The sequence below is a fragment of the Microcebus murinus genome, chromosome 9 (assembly GCF_040939455.1).
Source record: "Microcebus murinus isolate Inina chromosome 9, M.murinus_Inina_mat1.0, whole genome shotgun sequence".
Taxonomy (NCBI): domain Eukaryota; kingdom Metazoa; phylum Chordata; class Mammalia; order Primates; family Cheirogaleidae; genus Microcebus; species Microcebus murinus.
This window is the reverse complement of record NC_134112.1, coordinates 47,903,919-47,924,783: the sequence shown is the minus strand read 5'-3', so window position 1 is coordinate 47,924,783 and position 20,865 is coordinate 47,903,919. Positions and strand designations below refer to the sequence as shown.

General features: G+C 36.9%; 1 protein-coding gene across 6 annotated transcripts in view; it reads left to right on the top strand.

The window, feature by feature from the left end:
• CDK14 (cyclin dependent kinase 14) overlaps window positions 1–20,865 on the top strand; it is a 542,302-nt gene that overhangs the window by 302,035 nt on the left and 219,402 nt on the right. For all 6 annotated transcript variants that reach the window (XM_012779596.2, XM_012779601.2, XM_012779597.2 and 3 more), the window contains one exon: window positions 14,888–15,008. In XM_012779596.2, the coding sequence (XP_012635050.1) occupies window positions 14,888–15,008 (121 nt within the window). The remainder of the gene's footprint in view (window positions 1–14,887; window positions 15,009–20,865) is intronic.

Sequence of the window (20,865 nt, the reverse complement as noted above, 5' to 3'; positions counted from 1 at the left end):
TGAGCTTTAGAAGGCAACTGGGTTGTCCTGGTGAAAAAATTTAAATAATAGTTTATTTTTGCTTGTTCCACCCAGTCATTAACTCACTACTGTCAGCTACTAGTTTCCCTGCCACGCCATGAAAGCCTGCCATTTACAACTGATGACTATTTTAGGACCCATCCCACACCATAAAGACATAAGTCTGGCGTCTTAGAGGAGACGGGGTGCTGAGACGGCCCAGGTTTGGGTGAAGACTTATTTGACTTTTTTTCTTTCTCTCCTTTAAAAACGTTTATTTATTTATTTTTTCAGTAGGCAACATGCACACACAGTAATAGACATTTCAAGGAGTACAAAATGGGAGTATAGTGAAAATTCATTTTTTTTCTTCCTGCTATTTCCTTGTTCCTTTCCCTACAGGCAGTTGACTTTATCAGTTTCTTATGTATCTTTCCAGAAATATGTTATATGCATGTACAAACACTTATTTTTACACAAATAAGATATGCCTCCTGTTACTTATTTTGCCTTTTCCCTTAACAATGTATTATGGTTGGTTCCATATTAGTACCTATTGATTTATTGGCCTTATTGGCTGCATTTTGTACCTGTGCCATAATTTATTTAGCTAGTTCTCTCCTGAGGTTTGAGGTTATTTTTAGTCTTTTGCTACAAACAGTGTGACAAAGAATTGCTGTGCACATAAGTCCTTATGTGTATACATATAGGATAAACACTTAGAATAAAGTTTCCATTGATCACTCTCTGAAACTTCTGAAACATAACCAATAACTTGTAAGTCCAGTTCAACCAGTCAACTCAACGAACACGTTATTCATGTGTTGGCACTGGGGGCTCTCAAGGATCAGACACGGCCTCCACCTTAAATAGTTTGGGGACACTCTGCAGTGTCTGTGATGATTCATGGTAGAGTGCTGGGTGACACATCAGAGGTACAAATGAATCTTAAGAAAGTCCACAAATGACTTTTGACTTCAGGGATCAGGGAAAAATTTGAGGATGGATTATAATTAGAATTAGATACAGGAAATGGCAGAGAAAGGCATTTGGGGAGGGTGCCTGGAAGTATGGGTACACCAGAGTGCCAGCAGGGCCTGCTGCACTCCAAGCATGTGACAGGCCAGGCCCACCCTGCCTCAGAATGTGGGCATGTGCTGGGCCCTCTGCCTGGATCCCTCCCCCCATGTCTTTATGGCTTGCTCCCTTTCTAGTGGTGCCCACAGGACATCAGGGCTCCTCAGCACAGGCCCTGGTTGTTTGTTTAACACACACACACACACACACACACATATATATATATATAATTTTTTTTTAGAAATAGGATCTTGCTATGTTACCCAGGCTAGGCTCACATTCCTGAGCTCAAGCAGTCCTCCTGCCTCAGCCTCCCGAGGAGCTGGGACTACAGGGTGTGCCACTAGGGCTCTGGTTATTTGCACAAGTGCACCAGTTGTTCTGTTTGTTCAAAACAAATGTCCCCACTCCTGCCCTCCACTGTTCCTCCTGGTACCACCAAAAAGCGCTTCTAATGTTGACCTTTACGGCATACCTGGCTCCTCCTTGACGTATTCCACTGTCATGGCCATTCTGTCTTCCTTTGCCATCTCTCCAAGAGCAAAACTGACCCTTCTCTGAAGCTTCTACAATGCAGCTGGTATCAGGCTATCATTTCCAACAAGATTTTATGAAAGTTAAACATTTGGGCAAGGGCAGGGCTGGGGTATCACATACTTCTCTTCAAAGTGCTTCATTAGGAAACTGATGGCCCATTGTCAGTGGGGAAATGGGTCCTCCCTTTGTTATCTGTCTCTGACTAGGCTGGCTTCTCTTCTTCTTCCCAAATGATTGTGCCTCAGCAGTGTTACCTGGAATTCAGGCCCCACAAGTTCAAGTCTCAGGAAAGAAGATCTCTCCTCATGAGAAGCTGAAGACCCTGTGAAGTGTAATTTCAGATCTTGGGGTCCACCTTCCATACCCCAACCACAGGACTGGGACCTCTGCCCCTTAGCCCCAAGAGACAGTCACAGCACTTAATATTTATACTAGAATACAACCAACAGTCCAGTATCAGTACTTCTTATGAAATCTTACTACAAGTTGGGCTTTACTGGTCCTTTCCTTTGGAGGGTGAAGAATAGCTCTCACCACACACACTTTGTTTCAGTTCTCTGGGTTCCTGAAAGCTGCTGATGAAAAACTGGGGGAAGCATTGTTGTGCAGTCTCTCTCTGTGTTCCTTGAGACAGAAATCATCTTCCTCAAAGAAGCCATAGAGCAGGGGCCCTCAAACTTTTTAAATAGGGGGCCAGTTCACTGTCCCTCAGACCGTTGGAGAATGCGGCGCACATTCCACACATGTGTACTGTGGGCCCAGGACAAGTCGGCTGCTAAGTAGGACAGGCAGCACCAGCAAGACACCCGGAGGGCGGGATGAATGTCCTCAGTGGGCCACATGTGGCCCGCGGGCTGTAGTTTGAGGACGCCTGCCACAGAGCCTCAGAAGCATAGCTGTGCCAAAGCATGCATCCAGTTTACATTAAACCCTTTCCTCTGTTTGAAACATCAAGATGCAGGTTAATTTCACAGCTTGCCCCAGAACAGTGGGTAGGGACTTGCTTTACATTTATATAATAGAATTTGCCATTAAGTTGATTTTCCTAGAACAAAGAAACAGCCTCAGAGGTAAATTCAGGTCTCTTCCTTCAGTACAACTGAACAGCTGGAAGCTTTGAAATGAGTGTTTTTGTACTTCTGCCCATCAAGATTTTTAAAGAACTGTCGGGTCTGGGCATATTTCTTTTTGTATGCTCAAATTAACTTGTTGAGAGGCAGCTAAGGTGTCATGCAGAATCAGAGAAGCCTGATACTGCTATAGTTGAGATCTAAACTGGAGTAATACATCTAAGTATTACAGTTCATAGCCTGGGATCCTAGTAAGCAGAGGAAAAATTGATCCCCTTTCTGAATGTGCTTTAAACAGAGTGAGGTTTTTGTTTGTTTGTTTGTTTGTTTGTTTGTTTTTTATTTCGGCATATTATGGGGGTATAGATTTTAAGGTTTCAATAAATGCCCTTTCCCTCCCGCCCCCACCCCCGACACACAAGTCTGATTTTCCAGCCAGAGTGAGTTTTGTCTAAGTTCTACATTTTACAGAAGACTCAGTGTTACATAGGGTGCCGAAGGTGTGGGAAGTGGTAGGAAGCTATGAGGCAATCATAAGAAATGATCCTTGCTCTTAGGGATCTTATATCTAGAGAGATAAACACAGAGTTAAAAATATGAATAAAAACAGGTATATATGCTGACTGCCTAGTGAGCTAAACAGAGAACGAGACATAATATAGAAGTTTAGAGGAGAGATTGATTAATTCTTGAGGTTTTATTTATCTAAATTTTAAATATCATATTAGATAAAATTTGAGAAAAATGGATTTGTCAGGAAACCAGCTCTATCACTTACATTAAATAACCAGTAGCTTGTATGTTATTAATAATAGCTTTCTGGTATATCTGTTTGTATTTTTATTTAAAATATATGTGAGCATCATGAAGGAGTTAAAGTATTTTTTTGTATATTTTGGGGTTATTTCTTATCCTCCAAAATAGATCTTGAGCTTTTATGTGATTCAGCTTTACTAAAATTAGGTTTTTAAACACATTGAAATCCAGGGACAGGTTTTTCTACTGAAGTGTTAGGGTGTAGAATAGGTGAAAGCAGAGGTGCTCTGGATGAGGTGGGTTGGGTCCTGCTGTGGTTTGAGTGTGTCTCCTAGAATTTGAGTGTTGGAGATTTGGTCCATGGTGTGGCAGTATTGGGAGGTGGGGCTTTAAGAGGTGATTACGTTGTTAAGAGGAATTAATGCCGCTCTCACAGGACAGGGTTAATTCCCATGTGAGTTCTTGCTCTCAGTAGACTGGATTAGTTACCTAGAGAGTGGCTTACTATAAATCAAGGACACCTCATGTTTTGCTCCTTTTTGTGCATGCCTCCTTCACCCTTCTGCCTCTCTACCACTTTATTACACAGCATGTGGTCCTAACCAGTCAGATGCAGCTGCCTGATTTTAGACTTCCCAGTCTAAACCATCAGCCAAAATAACTCTCTTTTCTTTGTAAATTACCCAGTCTCATATATTCTTATATAGCAACAGATAGGCTAAGACAGTTCTCCTAACCCATTGGACAGGACAGTACATAATTGCCACCTGATGAGGGAACAGTATTTTAGACGTTCATACTAGGTGGCTGTTCTTGCTATATATGTCAGTCCAACAATGGACTGCCTGTGGGCTGGACACTATTCTAGGAGCTGGGGATGCAAAGGCAAGTGGTTCTCCTTTCAGGTAAACTGGTCTTGTGCAGGGCAGGTGAGAGCTGATGTGTACATGAATGACTGTGCAAGTGCAGTGCTGAAGTAAATCAGAGAATAGAAGAAGGCTCATTACCTGGACTGGGGAGAGGAGGGAAAATTAGGGAAGCTCAGGAGGGCTTGGTACGAATATAATTTTGAAGGACGTGTAGAGTTTATCTGCTGAGTAAGTCATCATAGGATAAAAAGACCATATTGTGTCAAGGAACTGACATAAAAAGAAATAATTACAGGTAATTTTATTTGCTGCTTACAGTTGGTTAGAACAGAGGAAGGAATGGGAAGAAACAAGGATAGCCTAGTAGCAGGGGTTTTTATTTCTTGGAATTTGGACTTTGAGGATAAAGGTCAGGGGGTCCAGTTTTTTAGCAGAGGAGTGGCCAGTCAGATGGTGCTTTAGTTAACAGTAACAAGCCAGTATGTATTGAGTGTTACTTTAGGCCAATTGTATGATTAAGCGTTTTCTTTGTATTATCTCATTTAATTCACACAAATATCCTATGAGTTACAAGTGGTTTTTCATATCAAGTTCTATAAGAAAACAGGGCAACTAAAATGTGATGATTGAGGAGTGTTTGATGAGGGGATTGTTTATGAAACTCTGAGCAGGGTTATGGATGTGAAACCCCTTCAAGCTAACAATATTGTGGAGACTTTCCACTCCTCTCCCTGCAGGGTTAAGAGAGAAATTGTTTCTGGAACCCTCTGAGCAAGAGCTGTGGCCTTCCAGGGAGAACTTAGCCACTGCCATTTCCTTGTCCAGCTGGAATGAATGTAATGACCTCATTTTTCTCCTTCCCTCTGATCTTTGGTCAGTTTGCTTCCCATTGGCCAAACCCAACTTGAGGTCAGGGCACAAGGAGTCTGCAATTATAGGGCCATTAAGGATAGCCTCTGGGGAGCATAAAACAGAGTGACAGTCAAGAATACATCAGGAGAGGCAAATGGAGAATGTCCGGCAGAGATACTACATGCATTTTACAGATGAAGCCACTAAAATTCAGCTAGCTAATTCATTTGCCCTAAATCACAAAACTTGTAAGTGGTGGTCCTAACTGACCCCAAAGAGGAACTCTTACACACTGCATGTAACTGTCTCTTCATCAGACTATGGAAATGGAATAGGAAGGCCACATTTTTCAGCTAGGAGACCATTTAGGAGCTCTTTCCAAGGTTCAAGACTCAGAAGTCTAAGTCCTAAAGTGGCAGTGGCAGTGGGGACAGGAATAAGGGAGTGGATTAGAAATAGCTGAGACAGACTGGACAGAACTTTGGCCCTCAATTTCCTTTACGTTTAAAAAGAAAAGATAACATAAAAGATATAGACTGTCTTAGATCCTTTCCAGCATGAAAGCTCTGTGATGATTCTTCTCTGTAGTGATTATGATATGTATTTATAATATATTAGATAGTGATATGTATTTATAATATAAGATATATATTTATAATATACATTAGAATTAATGTATTTTTGAAAATATTCCCAAAATGGTCTGTGTACCTCCTTTTGGAGATTTGAGGTGGCAACGTTTATCTACTATGTTAGCAGTGCCCAACTCCAATTCAGGACAACTAAGATGTTACTGGGTGTCACAAAACGTTTAAAATCATCAAAATAAAGTAAACATGTACACATTTTTAATAGATATTTGCTTCCTATTGCCATATATGGCCTCCTATATTGAGTACAGTTTTGAGACCCCAAAATATAACTTGACCTGTCCTCAAATAGTATGATAAGAGAAAAGTAAATACTAAAAGCAGAGCTGAAAATAATTAAGAAAAATTGGGTGGCAACCATAAAATTTAAAAGTATCACAATAATTCAGTATGAACCAAACCTTTTTTTCCTTGAATTGACTCAATAATCGCCTCATTAATTTGTACCGGTTCAGAAGGGCACTTACTGTTGTAAAAACATAAAAACCTCTTAGTTCAAGTTTGAAAGTAATTGCCTATTTTTATCTCATGGAACATTTTAAAAATTCACTTTAGTCAGGACATTTCAGAAGAGCTTTTTCTTTTGGTGTTATTTATTATATTCCCTTAAGATTGGCTCTGACCACACCCTGGTTTGAAGTTTCTGGGAAAAAATGAGCCCTCAGGATCTTGTGAGATAAATAGGCTTTTTTTCTGCCCCACCCCCACCCCTCAGTGATTTCCATTTCCAGCTGTTGCTCTCCCAGTCATCACTGCCCTCTAGCTAACCCTCCATTTCTGGGGCCACTATCTTCTGCCATTTCCGCTTCAAAATAAACCAACAAAGCAGGTAAGAACTGCTGTCATTTCAGCAATCAGACCCTAACTTGAAGGTCTCTGAACGTCTCTCTTGAGTTCTTGCATCCTCGTTTCCTCATTGTCTTTTGTCTGGTGGTTCTGAGGCTCTCTAGACAGTATCATTCTCTGTAGTTTGCTCATATTTTTGGAAACTCCTTCCCAGGCAACCAGCTTGTGATTTCTCCTTACTTCCTCTCTCTCTCCTGCCTTCTTTCCCCAAGCTCCATCCCTGTCACCTCTCCCACCAGGCTAACCAGTCACCATTCTGGACTTTGGACCTGTGAGGTCTAGGCCACCACCCAACTAGAGCCTCCTGTGTGCCAGTCAACATGTTTCTAAGTGCCAGTCTTCAATCTTCTTAGGGCGATGGTTATACTGCCTGCGTCTCCTGGCACGGCCACTTATGTGACCTGCGGTTCTTGTTCTGTTTGTTAAATTTGGGATACTAATAATTATACTATGTTCTAGGTTGTTGTAACCATTAAGAGATGTAATATATTTTAAACTTTGAGAGTAACTAACAGATTGTAACTATTCAATAAATTCTCACCAGTTTTTTCTCTGTGTTATAAACACTAGCATATCCACTGATTTTCGTGATTTTGAATTATCTGTAATAAGATCAACTAATGACATTGCCCCCTCCTATTGCTTTAAAAAAAATTTTAGGTGGTTTAGGAAGGAAATTGGAAGGATTTTTCTCATAAGCCTCTCATAGAAACACTCATCCTTATTTCTTATTTCTTTTAAAAGCTAAAGAAATTAATATACTAATGTGCATATGTTGTCATTTCAAATATTATATGTATAATAGATTTTCATCTTTATAGATTGGCTTCTTTCTTGTCAAGTGCAAAACCTACCTGTGGCATAAAATCACAATTACTCTTATTTGACCTAATTATGGTTGCGATTATTTCAATAAATATTTTCTTTTTAATACATACAGGTGCATACTCATAATATTTGGGATAAATATTAATACATATTTACAAGCAAATGCCTTAAAAGTTCTCAGCATAATGTCTTGATTTAAAACTTAGAGCCTCGTGATGAATTTAGTATCTTTACCTTTAATTTTTTGAAATTGGCAACAAATCAGCCAAGGATATGGAAATTTATCAAAATTGCCAATTTAGTTGGGTTATGAAATTCATTTTCTATATTGTGTTGTCATCTAGCACTGGAATAATAACTTTGAATTTCATTAACTGAGAAGCAGAAACTAGAAAATGAAATGTAAACCAGTGAACTGTGAAAATGATGATATATTCACATATACTCTATGGAAAATGATTTTGCATTCTCTGCTAATGTAGATGTGATAGGATGGAATCATTGAGGTGGAATTACTTACTTAAAGGGCTTTTTAAGAAAGTGAGCATATATGATCTTTATACATTTAATGAGCAGGATTTTGACTAGTATCTTCTTAGAATCACTGAGTGTTGGTACTTGAATGAACCTTAAAGTTAACTTAGTCTGACCCAGAGGTCAGCAAACTTTTTATTACAGGACCAGATACTAAGTATTATAGCCTTATGGGTCATATGGTCTCTGTCAATTATTCAGCTTAGCTGTTTAGTGGAAAAGGAGCTACAGGCACTATGGGAATGAGTGGGTATAGCTGTTCCAACAAAATTTCTAACTACAAGGTCAGGTGGCCAGCTGTCGGGCCATCACTTGCTGACTCCAGATCTCAGACCGTCCATTTTACACATAACAAAACCAAGGCTAGAAAGCTTAAGCAACTTAATCAAGGATATACACCTAACTAAGTAGTGCTAAAACCACTATCAGGCATTTAGTTTTGCCATATCACAAGTCTTGTAGTGTGCAGGCTAATGTTCTGACAGCAAAAGCATGTTTCTCATATGGTATTTACCCAAAGAATTCTGACTGATTGGTCTTACCACATCTATTAATTTCACTTAAAGCTTGAGTTTTTCAGAAAAGTCTACTGTTATTTTCTTCTATACAAAAATAGAAAAAAAATAGATTGTATATGAAAGTTAATTATTTGAGTTTTTTTCTTTTTTGGAATGCCTATATTAACATGCTATCATCTGAATTAAAAATGAAAATGTAGGCCGGGCGCGGTGGCTCACGCCTGTAATCCTAGCTCTCTGGGAGGCCGAGGCGGGTGGATTGCTCGAGGTCAGGCATTCAAAACCAGCCTGAGCAAGAGCACGACCCCGTCTCTACTATAAATAGAAAGAAATTAATTGGCCAACTCATATATATAGAAAAAATTAGCCAGGCATGGTGGCACATGCCTGTAGTCCCAGCTACTCGGAAGGCTGAGGCAGGAGGATTGCTTGAGCCCAGGAGTTTGAGGTTGCTGTGAGCTAGGCTGACGCCACGGCACTCACTCTAGCCTGGGCAACAAAGCGAGACTCTGTCTCAAAAAAAAAAAAAAAATGAAGATGTAAAAAAAAAAATTGGTGCCCTTTAGGATAAGTAAAATTAGGTATAATTTATTGAGCTTAAAAATGCAAGAATAATAAAATCAGAGCAAAATAAAATATTGCCTTAATGTGTTTTGATATTTTCTCAACTTAAGTTCATTTTATTAGAATTTATGTTCAAAAATTACTTTTATTCAGCAGAAAGACTGGCAAATGCTAAACATTTTTTGAGGGATTTTGGTATCCTGTAAAGAGTAGCTCCATTTTAAGTAGAAGTCTGGACACAAACCAAAATAAAGATGTTATATTCAAAGGAAAGAAAAGAATACTATAATGGTAATCTTGAAACTATTTTTCCACTTTAAACAACACCATATGATGTTAAATGTATTTTTAAAAAATAACCATAACCTGTCTTCAAGATCCTGGATTTCCTGGAAAAGATCCCCTTCCTATCATGGCAGATGAGAGGGAGGGAATTTAGAGGGTGTCTACCTTTCATAGTGATTATATATGAATACTGGGCATTTAAGTATTTTTTGTTGTTTTTCACATTGAGGAATGTTCCAATTAAGCTATAATTTTCAACAAAACTAATTTGTAGATTATTTATTGTCTAGAAAATAATTTGAAATTGGTAATATTGTGCCATGGATAGACTTGAAGCTAGTATAATAGTCCAGCAAGAGATGATGAGGAGGACCTGAGGAGAAGGAAGAAAGAAGGGAAATTATGAAGTAAAATCCACTGGATTTTGTGATTTTTGTAAGTGGAAGGAGCCTCCACTGAAATAAGACTTCCAGCTTTGGTCATTGGATGGTGATGTCTAGTGGTAAGTTATAGACACTGGAGAAAGTAGTACTGGTTGAATAATCAGAGACAGGAAAAATGTTTAATTAAGATGGAGATAGCTATGGAAGATCATGGAAGTTCTAAGGGGACATTTTTATATAGACATCTGAAGCTTTAGGGGAAGATTGATGCTAGAGACACATGTTTGGGATTATCCGCATATCTATAGTAACTGAGGCCATGGAAGTAAATAAGGTCATTCAGGGAAAATTTGTCAAGTGCAGAGAGAAGACAACACCAGAAGAAAACATTTGCCTTATTTTTATTTGTTTGTTGTTTGCTGATACACTATAAAAGCAGTAGTGTCTTCAAATAGCTTTAGTACATCATAAGATACTTAATATAAATCTTCTAGGAGGGAGAAGACTCTATTAAAAAAATTATATTAAAAAAAAAATTCTTGGCAAGCCCCAAAGACTGTGGAATGGGAAATAAACCAGAAAGCCTTCCTCTGACTTCACTGCACGGACTGGCTCATGGGATAGAGAAGGCCTCAAGTTTTCCCCTTTTCAGCCTCACTGCCCCCTGGTAAATTATTATCCAAGTATTTCATGTCTGTTTGGAATCAAGTGATGAAGAAAGGAGTCCTTTTCCTGGAAATACTGATTTTGTGATTATGACATTCTTTTTTTGATTGTTTAATTTCGGGACTGAGGTGTATTGAAAGAGAGGTGTGGGAGTTGTTCTAATATAAAAATGCAACCACTGACAAACACAACACAGTGACCCATTCTCTGGAAAGACTTAAGTAGCAAAAGATCCTCATATATACAGTATTTTAGTTCACTGCTACAAATTCATCTATTTTTTTTTTTTTTTTTTTTTTGAGACAGAGTCTCACTTTGTTGCCAGGCTAGAGTGAGTGCCATGGCGTCAGCCTAGCTCACAGCAACCTCAAACTCCTGGGCTCAAGTGATCCTCCTGCCTCAGCCTCCCTAGTAGCTGGGACTACAGGCATGCACCACCATGCCCGGCTAATTTTTTCTATGTATATTAGTTGGCCAATTAATTTCTTTTTTTTTTTATTTATAGTAGAGACGAGGTCTTGCTCTTGCTCAGGCTGGTTTCGAACTCCTGACCTTGAGCAATCCGCCTGCCTCGGCCTCCCAGAGTGCTAGGATTACAGGCGTGAGCCACCACGCCCGGCCTCATCTATTTTTTGACGTTATTAATTTCACTTAATTAGAAAGGAGCAAGTCAGTGTTGCCAGTTTGCCAGTTCCTTGTCAATTTCTTAGTCAAAGCAGCAAAATGGGAATTATCATTCCTGAACCCTTATATTAGATTCAGCAATTTTCTCCTTAGAGTTAGAGAGATTGCTCAATCCCCAACCAATTTTACCACCTACAAAATAGGATGCATTGGAATTTGAAATAATAATTAGATATGCATGGAACACAAAATTTAATTTATAACTATGTTCAGCCAAAAGAACTTTGGCAATTTTTGGGACCGAAACCCTAATAATGCACTTGCTCCCTGACTCTTACGGTGTTATTCCCTGTATGAATTGTGTTTGCAGTTATATTGAGTGCCTATAGAACATCCTAGTGCATATATCTAGTGGGGAATTGACTAGAACTAGGTCTGAAGCCCACAGACAGGTATGATCTGGAGATAAATTCTTGGGAGAAATCACCTATGGATGATAGTTAAAAACATGACATAAGCCACTGTGACCTATGGAGTGTATATATTTGAGAAAGCACTGGTTTGAGCATATAGCCCTAGGCAAAACCAGCTTTTGAGGCTCAAATAAGGAAAGGGCCCAGAAGACAACCAAGTCATTCCTGGTTAGCTATTCTGTATCTGAGAAGTAAAAGAAGAAAAATTAAAAGGAGAGTAGTCAGCAGAGTCCAATGCAGCAGAGAGAGGTATTGAGATAAGTCCTGAAGAGCCTCCATCATTTGATGCTTAATGGCTGGTCTGCTCAGAGAAGTGTCGGAAGCACTGTCCTGTGGTTTATTTGTGTCCTTGGCAGAGGATAGGACCAGGCTCAGGGTGGATCGCCATCTTCTAGAGATAGGAAAAGGAATTCTTTTATTGGTAAGAGGTTAGCTATGAAGCGATAAGGCCAGCCCCACTTTGAATCATTGCCAATAGAGCTTGGATAGTAGGATTATCCCCTCTACGCTAGAGTCTTTCATTATTTAGAAATGACAACACCTTAGAGCTGGATACACTGAATTGTTACGCAAGCCATTTTTGGTGCCCATAGGAACTTGATGGGCACACACTCAGCCAAAGCAGCAACATGAAAATACCATGTACTCATTTGGTTAGCATTTCACTTTGCTTTTTGACTTTAAATTCAAACTAAACTTCAATATAAGAAGTTTTGATAATAACCCATGAACTTCATCTTTTTTAAAAGGTAGTGTAGCTCTCTTTGTGTGGTGTAACCATAGCAACTGACAAGGAACAGAGAAAGAAAGCTTTCACACATGCTGTGCTAATTAATCCTGTCCTACAGTTTTCCTTCAGCTGCAGGATGCAGTTTAATAAATTTTGCATGAGTAAGCATGTTTGGATGCATGAACTGTATGAACACATAGCAATATCTTTATCAAAAATATTTGGGAAAAATGTAGGTATATATTTATGCTTCAAGATCTTTCTTTTTAAAAATTTTTTTTTTGAACTCTTGTTTTAATAATTTGTTTCCTCCCTGAAAAGTTTTGGGCTTTTTTAATGTTATTTACCAAACAGAAACATTTTTAGAGTGAAGACCTTTTGTTCATCAATATACAGGACACTTCCCAGAAGAAACGGTTTCAATTGACTTAACTGTATTAAAGTATGGTGTATCAAGTGCTGCAGAAGAATGTATCTTAAAAATATAATAACATTCTTCATTCTATATGATACATTTACATGCAAACCATTTTAAGAAATTCAGTCTTAAGGCTTTGAAAAGTTAGATGTTGAAAACTTATCTTCACTGTTGTTTTGGGAAGTTATATGGCCCATCTGAATGACACTGGGGCAGTCTTTGACCTAAACATGTAGAAAAATAATGTAGATGAAGAGCTTTTTCTACTTATATTTTCCACAAATATTTAACCAGATTAACAATCTTATATTCAGAGTGAATAGAATTGAGCTGATGTTTTATGTAGAGTTATTTTGATTTATACTGTTTCTAGGTTATTTCAAGGTCTTGTTCTTCCTTTACAACTGAGGATATCACAGTTTTTTATAACTAGCCTGGTCTGAGCTGTCAAAGAAAATCTCAGATTTTTTCATTCTCCCATCTCCCTGGCCTAGCTTCTGACAATAGGGCCTGGGGAAAACCAAGGAAATCAAGCCTGAATGTTTTTATCGTCCCACTTGACTTGACAACAGCATATGGAAGGAGTCAGAACCTATTTCAGGACTTATGATTAGCTCTTTGGTCTCCGTATGGAAGCATCGTCATCTGAGGAACCAAATCTTTTGATGGGATTACCAAATTCTGGACACAGTATCATCCTGATACTGATGTCCTATCTATTGTTCAGTTTTGCCTGAATTGAGGTAGGATAAACCTTGCAGAAAAAAGAAGAGGTTATTATGGAAATCTGTTATCAAAAATAGTTACTCTGTTCACATGCAGAAAAATCGGGGACTATGAATGTGTAAGTATGTTAATATGTTGGTGTGTGTATAATCTGTACATTTTAATATGGAGAATTTACAAATGCCAACCAATTTATAATATACCATTGCATTATTATAAAAACTGCGTTGTAGAAAAAACTTGAGTGACTGTTAGCATAGCTGAATTATTTGGAAATTCTTTGTCTGATCAGCTGTCCTATTAATTTTAAAACTTACAGTATAGAAAATAAAATGCTGTGTTAATAAACAAGAAAAAGTTATCTTTTTAAGTACTATGTAAAAAATTTTAAATAATCAGAACATTAAAATGATTATGTTACGGTAGTTTCGCTGTAAAAATCTTTCATGTGCTTTAAGCATCAAAATGGTAAATAATACTCTATAGTTGCCACTAATGAATATTGCCAGATAGAAAGCTATCACATAGGGGTTTCCTTTTCTTTTAAGAAAATGACATCTATAAATTTTTGTGATTTTATAAAAAAAATTATATACTTATTGCACAAAACTTGGAAAAAATCAGAAAAAATATACTAAATGAAAAAAATTGGGTAATCCCATATTGAAGTATATTTTCTGCCAGTCTTTTTTCTATACATGAGTATTTATGCTTATGAGGTCAAACCCCATGCACTTTTTCACTTAACATATTATTGTTACCATTTTATCAGTTTTTAAAAATTCTTAGAAGAGATTTTAACATATTATATATACTGTTTCATCATCTGGATTACCAAATTTATATGACTATTCCTTTATAATTATTAGATAGATGGTTTTCAAATGAGCTTCTCCAATAAGCATTTCATAATGAGTGTTTGACAGAACACTAAAATCATAGGAAGTTTTGGGAAAACACTTGGAGAAAAGTGTTATACCCTCATCTTGCATATTCATAAAGCACATGAGAAAAATTAAGGTCACTGAGAAGTCTTATGATTAGGAGACTGTTTAACATTTGAAATCCATTTTTTCTCAAAGTTATTTGACCAAGAAACCGTTTTTCATAACACATAAAATTACACCTCTCAAAACTAGAGTTTCATGAAACGTACTTTGGAAAATCCAATAGATTTCTAAGTTTCCATGTTTTGTATCTAGTAAGTTATGAATCATTTGTTTACTCTGCTCATATTTTCATAGACTCATGATGCCAGTGCTTTATTAGGAAAAATAAATGATTTAATGGTTATTGGCATGTATTCAAAACAGAGAGACCACAATATGCTTTCCCCAACCTTTCTATTAACCTTGATATTGCATTTATGATTCTGTATTACAGTATCATGTTTGACCTTTTTAAATTGTGAACTTTCAAATTCAAATTTCCTTGTCCTATTAATGCCCGTTAAACTTCTTTATGTTTCATGTAACCCACAGGTCTTGCAAGAGCAAAATCCGTCCCTAGCCACACATACTCCAACGAAGTGGTTACCTTGTGGTACAGACCTCCAGATGTCCTCCTAGGCTCGACAGAATATTCCACCTGCCTTGACATGTGGTGAGAAATGGAAGCTTGATTCTGGCTAATCTCTCTGTAGTGCTTGGTCTGGGTCAAGCCTAGACAAATATCCTAACAGTCTGAATGAAGATTAATGGTGCAGGGTGTTTGCCTGTGTGTGGCAATACCGCCAGATTTTTTAAAACATGATTGGGAATGTTCCCTAATCAGAGTGTCCCTTGCAGATGGTGTCTAGTAATGGTTCTTGATGGACAGGGGCAGAGACATTTATCTAACTGTCAGTACTATAATTTTTCTCCCTAAGGGTCTTAATTTGTGGCTTTATTTTATAACAAGGAAGTGTGTATCTCCAAACAGCAAAAGAGTTGGCAGTAGCAGGAAGCATGTCTAAATTCATGGCAAAGCTCAGATAAGTGGCCTAAAAATTTGGTGTAACTGTTGGGCACTCAGTTGACTCACAGTATTCCTGAAAACTATTGATACCAATCATTCAAAATGAAATAAAATGATTACTTTTAAAAAATATTATAAATTTAGTTTCAGTAGAGACTTAATGTCACACAATGGTTTAGCAAAGCTTAAAAATCTATTTTATGAAGTTCAATGACTGGCAAGATGTAATAAATAGTTATTACTAATGGTAAACTATGCTGAGTTATGTGATCTATACCAAATAATCAAATAAAGTGAATCTTATTTTTAGTATGCAGGGCAGGTTTACTAGTGACTGTTGAACATGTCTTTTATTAATAGAAAAATCTCTTTTTTAGATTCACAGTTGTGTTCAAAGTAAAACAATTCACATAGCACATGACTATTTTATAGCAGGAATCATCTTCCATAAATGATTATAACCTCATATATAGAATTCAGCTACTTGTTCATATAATATTTATGACCTCAGTAAAACTTCATCATGTGTTGCTTATCTTGCTGTTGGTGTACTTAAGTTACTGTTCTACCCCCAGTAATCTTGGCTCTTTGTAAATTAGGCTGTGATAAGGCCTGGCTTCTTCCCTGATGTTTTTGATCCAATAACTTTATGGTGAGAAAACAATAAAGTTTCTTACAATGAAGGGCACAGTGTAGACTTTCTTAGTTTAGGTTCCAGCAAACTCCCCCTCCCCAGGAATAGGATTTTACAATTTATAAAGCCACTGAAAATATATGTTTTGTGTATATGAGAATATACCTATTTTTATGTATATCTGTAACTTTCTTTAGAGCTATAGAAGAGTCAACATGATCATACAGCGTAAGATCTGTTCTCATAAATTTTGTAGTATCTTATAATAAATCTAATACCATTTTAATGATATTCTAAACACTGAGAATAAAGATGTTCATCTATCATTGAGTGGCTGAGCTAATCTATTTTTCAAATCACACTTCCTAGGTTTTGTTTTTTTTTTTCCTTTTTCTTTTTTGGGGGACTGTTGGTTGTTTACACAGATTTTTTTCCCCAAGGCTAGGCAGGAGCTTAGACAAAATAGGTATTTGAAGAATTAGTTGTAATGGAGGAAAAGGTTGAAAATAAAGGCCAAGGAATTCATTAGGATATCAGTTACTAACTTTCTCCTTCCTTCCCTACTTCCTGCCTTATAATTGAGAGTTGGCTGTGCAAATAATCATTACTTAATATTCTTGACTTATGACATGTTTTTTTCTATTTTCTGAGTATGGAAATTCTAGCTTGTCTTTCAATGAGGTCAGTTAAGAACTCTGCTAATAAACCATGGTTTGAAAACATTTGTAGCTTGGAGCCAGTTTTGTCTTAGTTGCTTGGTAGTTCAAGGCTGTATAGCCTTAGACAGGAGAAGCTGTTTTTTATATACTAGTGGCTAATTTTTCCCAGACCTTTAGAAGTGCTCTTTCAAATACTGTACAAAGAACCATATGGACTGTGACTTGCTAACATGTCTGTTTCTAAGGTGTAGAACATACAGTGTTTGATTTCTAGTCTGTGCCTCTTTCCTCATGTGTGTGTGTGTGTTTGTGTATTCATTCTCTCAAGGAAGACAGCTTGGGCACTTTTCCCAATTTGCTTTGAACTGAGACATAATGGAAGCATAAGAAGACTGTTATTTAAGTGGAAGGGAGGAAAACTGATAGAAAATGGTAGACCCTAAATGCCCTTTTGTCTACATGCCAAGATTATTCATTGCCAAAAACAAATCACAAATGTGTTATGTCTGAGCAGCTTCCCATGGTTATAGGCTCTTCACTTCTAAGCCCTAGAATCTAAGTTATGGCTATGCTATGCCTGTCATTCTCAATGTGATTTCATTCCAAGTCATTTTCTAAAAGCTATTTTGTTATTATCCTATAAGTCAGGTAAAATGTATGTGTTTTTCCAGTTAGAGAGAAGTTCGCAGGCACTGATTTCTGTATAATCAATGACATCGATGCTGGCTATTCAGAGACCTAGAAATGGGACTATAATTGAGTCATGGCTCAGCTGCACCAAAGAGAAGTGCAAATATTAACCCATGGACAATAGCAGGGAGGCAGGTGGCAGTAGTTTCAGGCTATTTTTACAGTTCATTTACCATCGTGGGGCAATAGAGTAGTAACTAAAAACTAACGATCCCTACACAGTGTTACATTTTCCAGTTTTCTGTTTAAGTAGCCACAGGCAATAAAAATATTAATGAAGACACATTTGCATTAACAATGTCAGCACGTGATGGAAATCAGAGCTGGCCGCGTTATGATTTACTCCTCCAGGTCTCCAGCACCGTGACAGTGAGTGAATACACTGCACTGTTTGAGAACTCATTAAGAAAGACAGTTTTTGATACCTTTGTCTCCACCCATAAAGGAGATATTAAGCAGAGGGATCAAATTGAAATTTGCCTCTGTATAACTTCTCTTAATTTTTACATTTTATAACTTTTTTTCAGTCAAGGCATAGGAAATCATTGCTAAGCTTCTAAATGAAAAAAAGCTTACCAGGTTCTAAAAACCACATTAAGAGAAGTGCAAATGTAAAAAGCAGCTTATCTGTGTTTTTTTCCCTTGCCAGGGAGCTCTGCTCTAGCTGTTGAGGTCATTGCTTGAAATAAGTTTTATATTCCTTTATAGACGCTCATAAATATGTTTAGGGCTGCATTTGTTTTTTAAGTAGAAAAGTAGAAGGTCATTTGGGATTAATTTTTAATACAGGATGACTAAATTATCTGTAGCTAATAAAGGATTATTTCGTCAAGATTGCAGTGCTTTTGGAGGGCCAGAATATTAATATATAGTAGCACTACCCTGAGGTATCAACTACAGTGCTCCCCAACACAGTATATGAAGAACGATAGTATGTCTGTCTCTTCCTTTCATCATCTTTTTAAAAGCTAATTAACATATTAACTATGCTTGTCAAAATGTGGGGCAAATCATTTATAAATAAGCCTGTCAAATGTAATGAGATTGCATATTAAATCATCCATTTCTCTGTTACATCTCTGATTTAAGATTAAAATTAATTTAGTTAACATTATAGCAGCTGGGTGGTTAGAAAAAAATTTCCATACCAGTTTTGATGTATAGAAAAATGTCTGCATCAAAGTTGATTTTGCATATATTAGAAAGGAAATTGCCTGTTTATTAAGTATTATCAGGTCATTTAGCATTGCTTTTATTAAGTAAGCCTAATCGCCGTATATATTGGCAATATACAAAGTTCTGCCATCATCTTTAATGATCTCTCTTGAACCAAGGACATTTATGTAATAAAATAATGTTTCCTAGAATTCAGGTTTATTTACCAGTGTTTTAACAGAGAGAATCATAAATGAAGCCTACTATAGCCCCTACCCTGAAAATAAATTTATTCCACATGAGGTCCTATAGTTTAATCTGAGACTTGAGTACTAATAACAGTAACAATAATAGGTACTTTTATTGAACACAAACTATATTCTAAGCCCTGTTAATGCATTTTAGTTACTTGCCTATTGTACCTTGACACAGTGAAAGAAACAAAAAACCCAGAAAGTCTAAATAGTTAAGGTCATACAGTAACTGAGTAGAGCCAATATTCAAACTCAAGGATAACCTTTTCAAAGCCCTTTTTCTTTAAAATGTATTACATAACCTCTTAAGATGATTTATATGCAATTGGTCTTTATTTTACTACTAAAGTGACTCAACATCATAAATACAATAAAATTCCTATTTTATAATTTAGGTTATACTCTAAGTCTTATGTCCTTTGCAAAGTTCATATATAGTGGGTGGCTTTTACTCTTACCCAACAGCCTGTGGATGGCCTCTTCTGACATCGATGTGCTAACAGATTCTACTCTATAGTTTTGTTCAAGGAAGAGTTTTTAAAAAATTAACTAAGACATGAGTCATTGGATTGAATACATTTTCATGGGACTAGTATCTATGCTGACATATTTTTCCAATTTCTAGTCATTACTCATTTACCACTTCTGCTAAAATGGATGAGTCCATTTAAAAGGAATGGTAATAAAAATGAGAATTTGAGTTCATGAGCTTCATCAAGTCATCTATCTGTCAGTACTATTTGCACATTTTCTAATTAATCAGGTCGTAAGACCAAGGAGGATGTGAATTAGTTACTGTCAAATGTAACAACTCTTTAAGAGCTCTTGAGAGTTGCTCAAATAATGCATGATCCAAGGGACTTGGTGTAGTCACTGATGATGCAACGGAACATAACAGAAGAACCAGGGACAGTCAGGAAAGCATCCAGGTCATTGAAAGCTGAACTCATAGTGGCAGCCCACTCCCACTACTGAAGTCCTTTAAAATTAGGATGACCATATAGTTTATCATCATATCAGTACGCCTTTGAGAATTAATAATGATTCTGCCAGGATAATAGGTGTACAAGAGAGATAGAACAGTGACATGCGGTCACCTTTCTCATAATGCACTAGAGCAATAATTTGCTAAATACTACTAGTCAGAAGAGACTTAGTACATTTGACTGTTTAATTTACACCTAAGGATTGCTGACCGCAAACTCAAAGTCCTAGCAAAAAATGTATGTTACATTACCTAATCATGAATTATCTCCATAAGCACAGTTCTCTAATATTAGATTATTATGGTGTTACAGAGTGGTTACCAAAGTGCTGAATTTAGTGATGGCTGTAGGATGCTGAAAGGAAGCAGTTCTATTTTTCTATCAAGTCTAGTGTTGTTATGGTTTTTACACCCCATTATTGTTTATCAGTGTGTATGTTTGTGAAAGGGTGTATATGTATTTCTAGTGGATATGTTTGGTCACTTATTAGTGATAAATTAGCTGAATGATAATATATAAAATGAGGCATTGTATGTACTCTTCATTACTAAATATTTCCCCTATTTTTATCAATGTTGGAAAAATAATTGGCTACCCTAAAACTGGTTTGGGGATGGTTTTTAAATAGCCTGTCACAGAGACTAAGTTGTATGACATTATTATAATCCTTGATGTACTCAGTTGCCTCACTGGTTTATGTATACCAAGAGATTGGTTACAATGTGAAATTCTTTAAGAAATATGAAACTCCACAGATGTTGAGAATAGTGTTCTTACTAGCTCTTAGTATGTCGATCAGTCAAGCTAAGTATATGGCATTTCTCTTGGGGTACAGTATCTAAGGATATGGGATATGTAAAAGAAATGGAAGCTGCTGTATTTGGTTTTAGGGATATTTACGTAACACCTATGTCCTGAGAATTTGAGATAATTTTTGGCCCAGAATATTCTAATCTTGTGTGTGTATTTTAATTTAGAAATATATAAATTGGTGCTGAAGGGTTAGAGAACACTGGGTGTACACTAATGCATTTAATGTTTTATGTTGTGTATTTATTCATGTAGAAATCATTTCTCTGGACATTGTCAACCTAAATAACAAACAGAGAGGGGAACCGTGTAAAA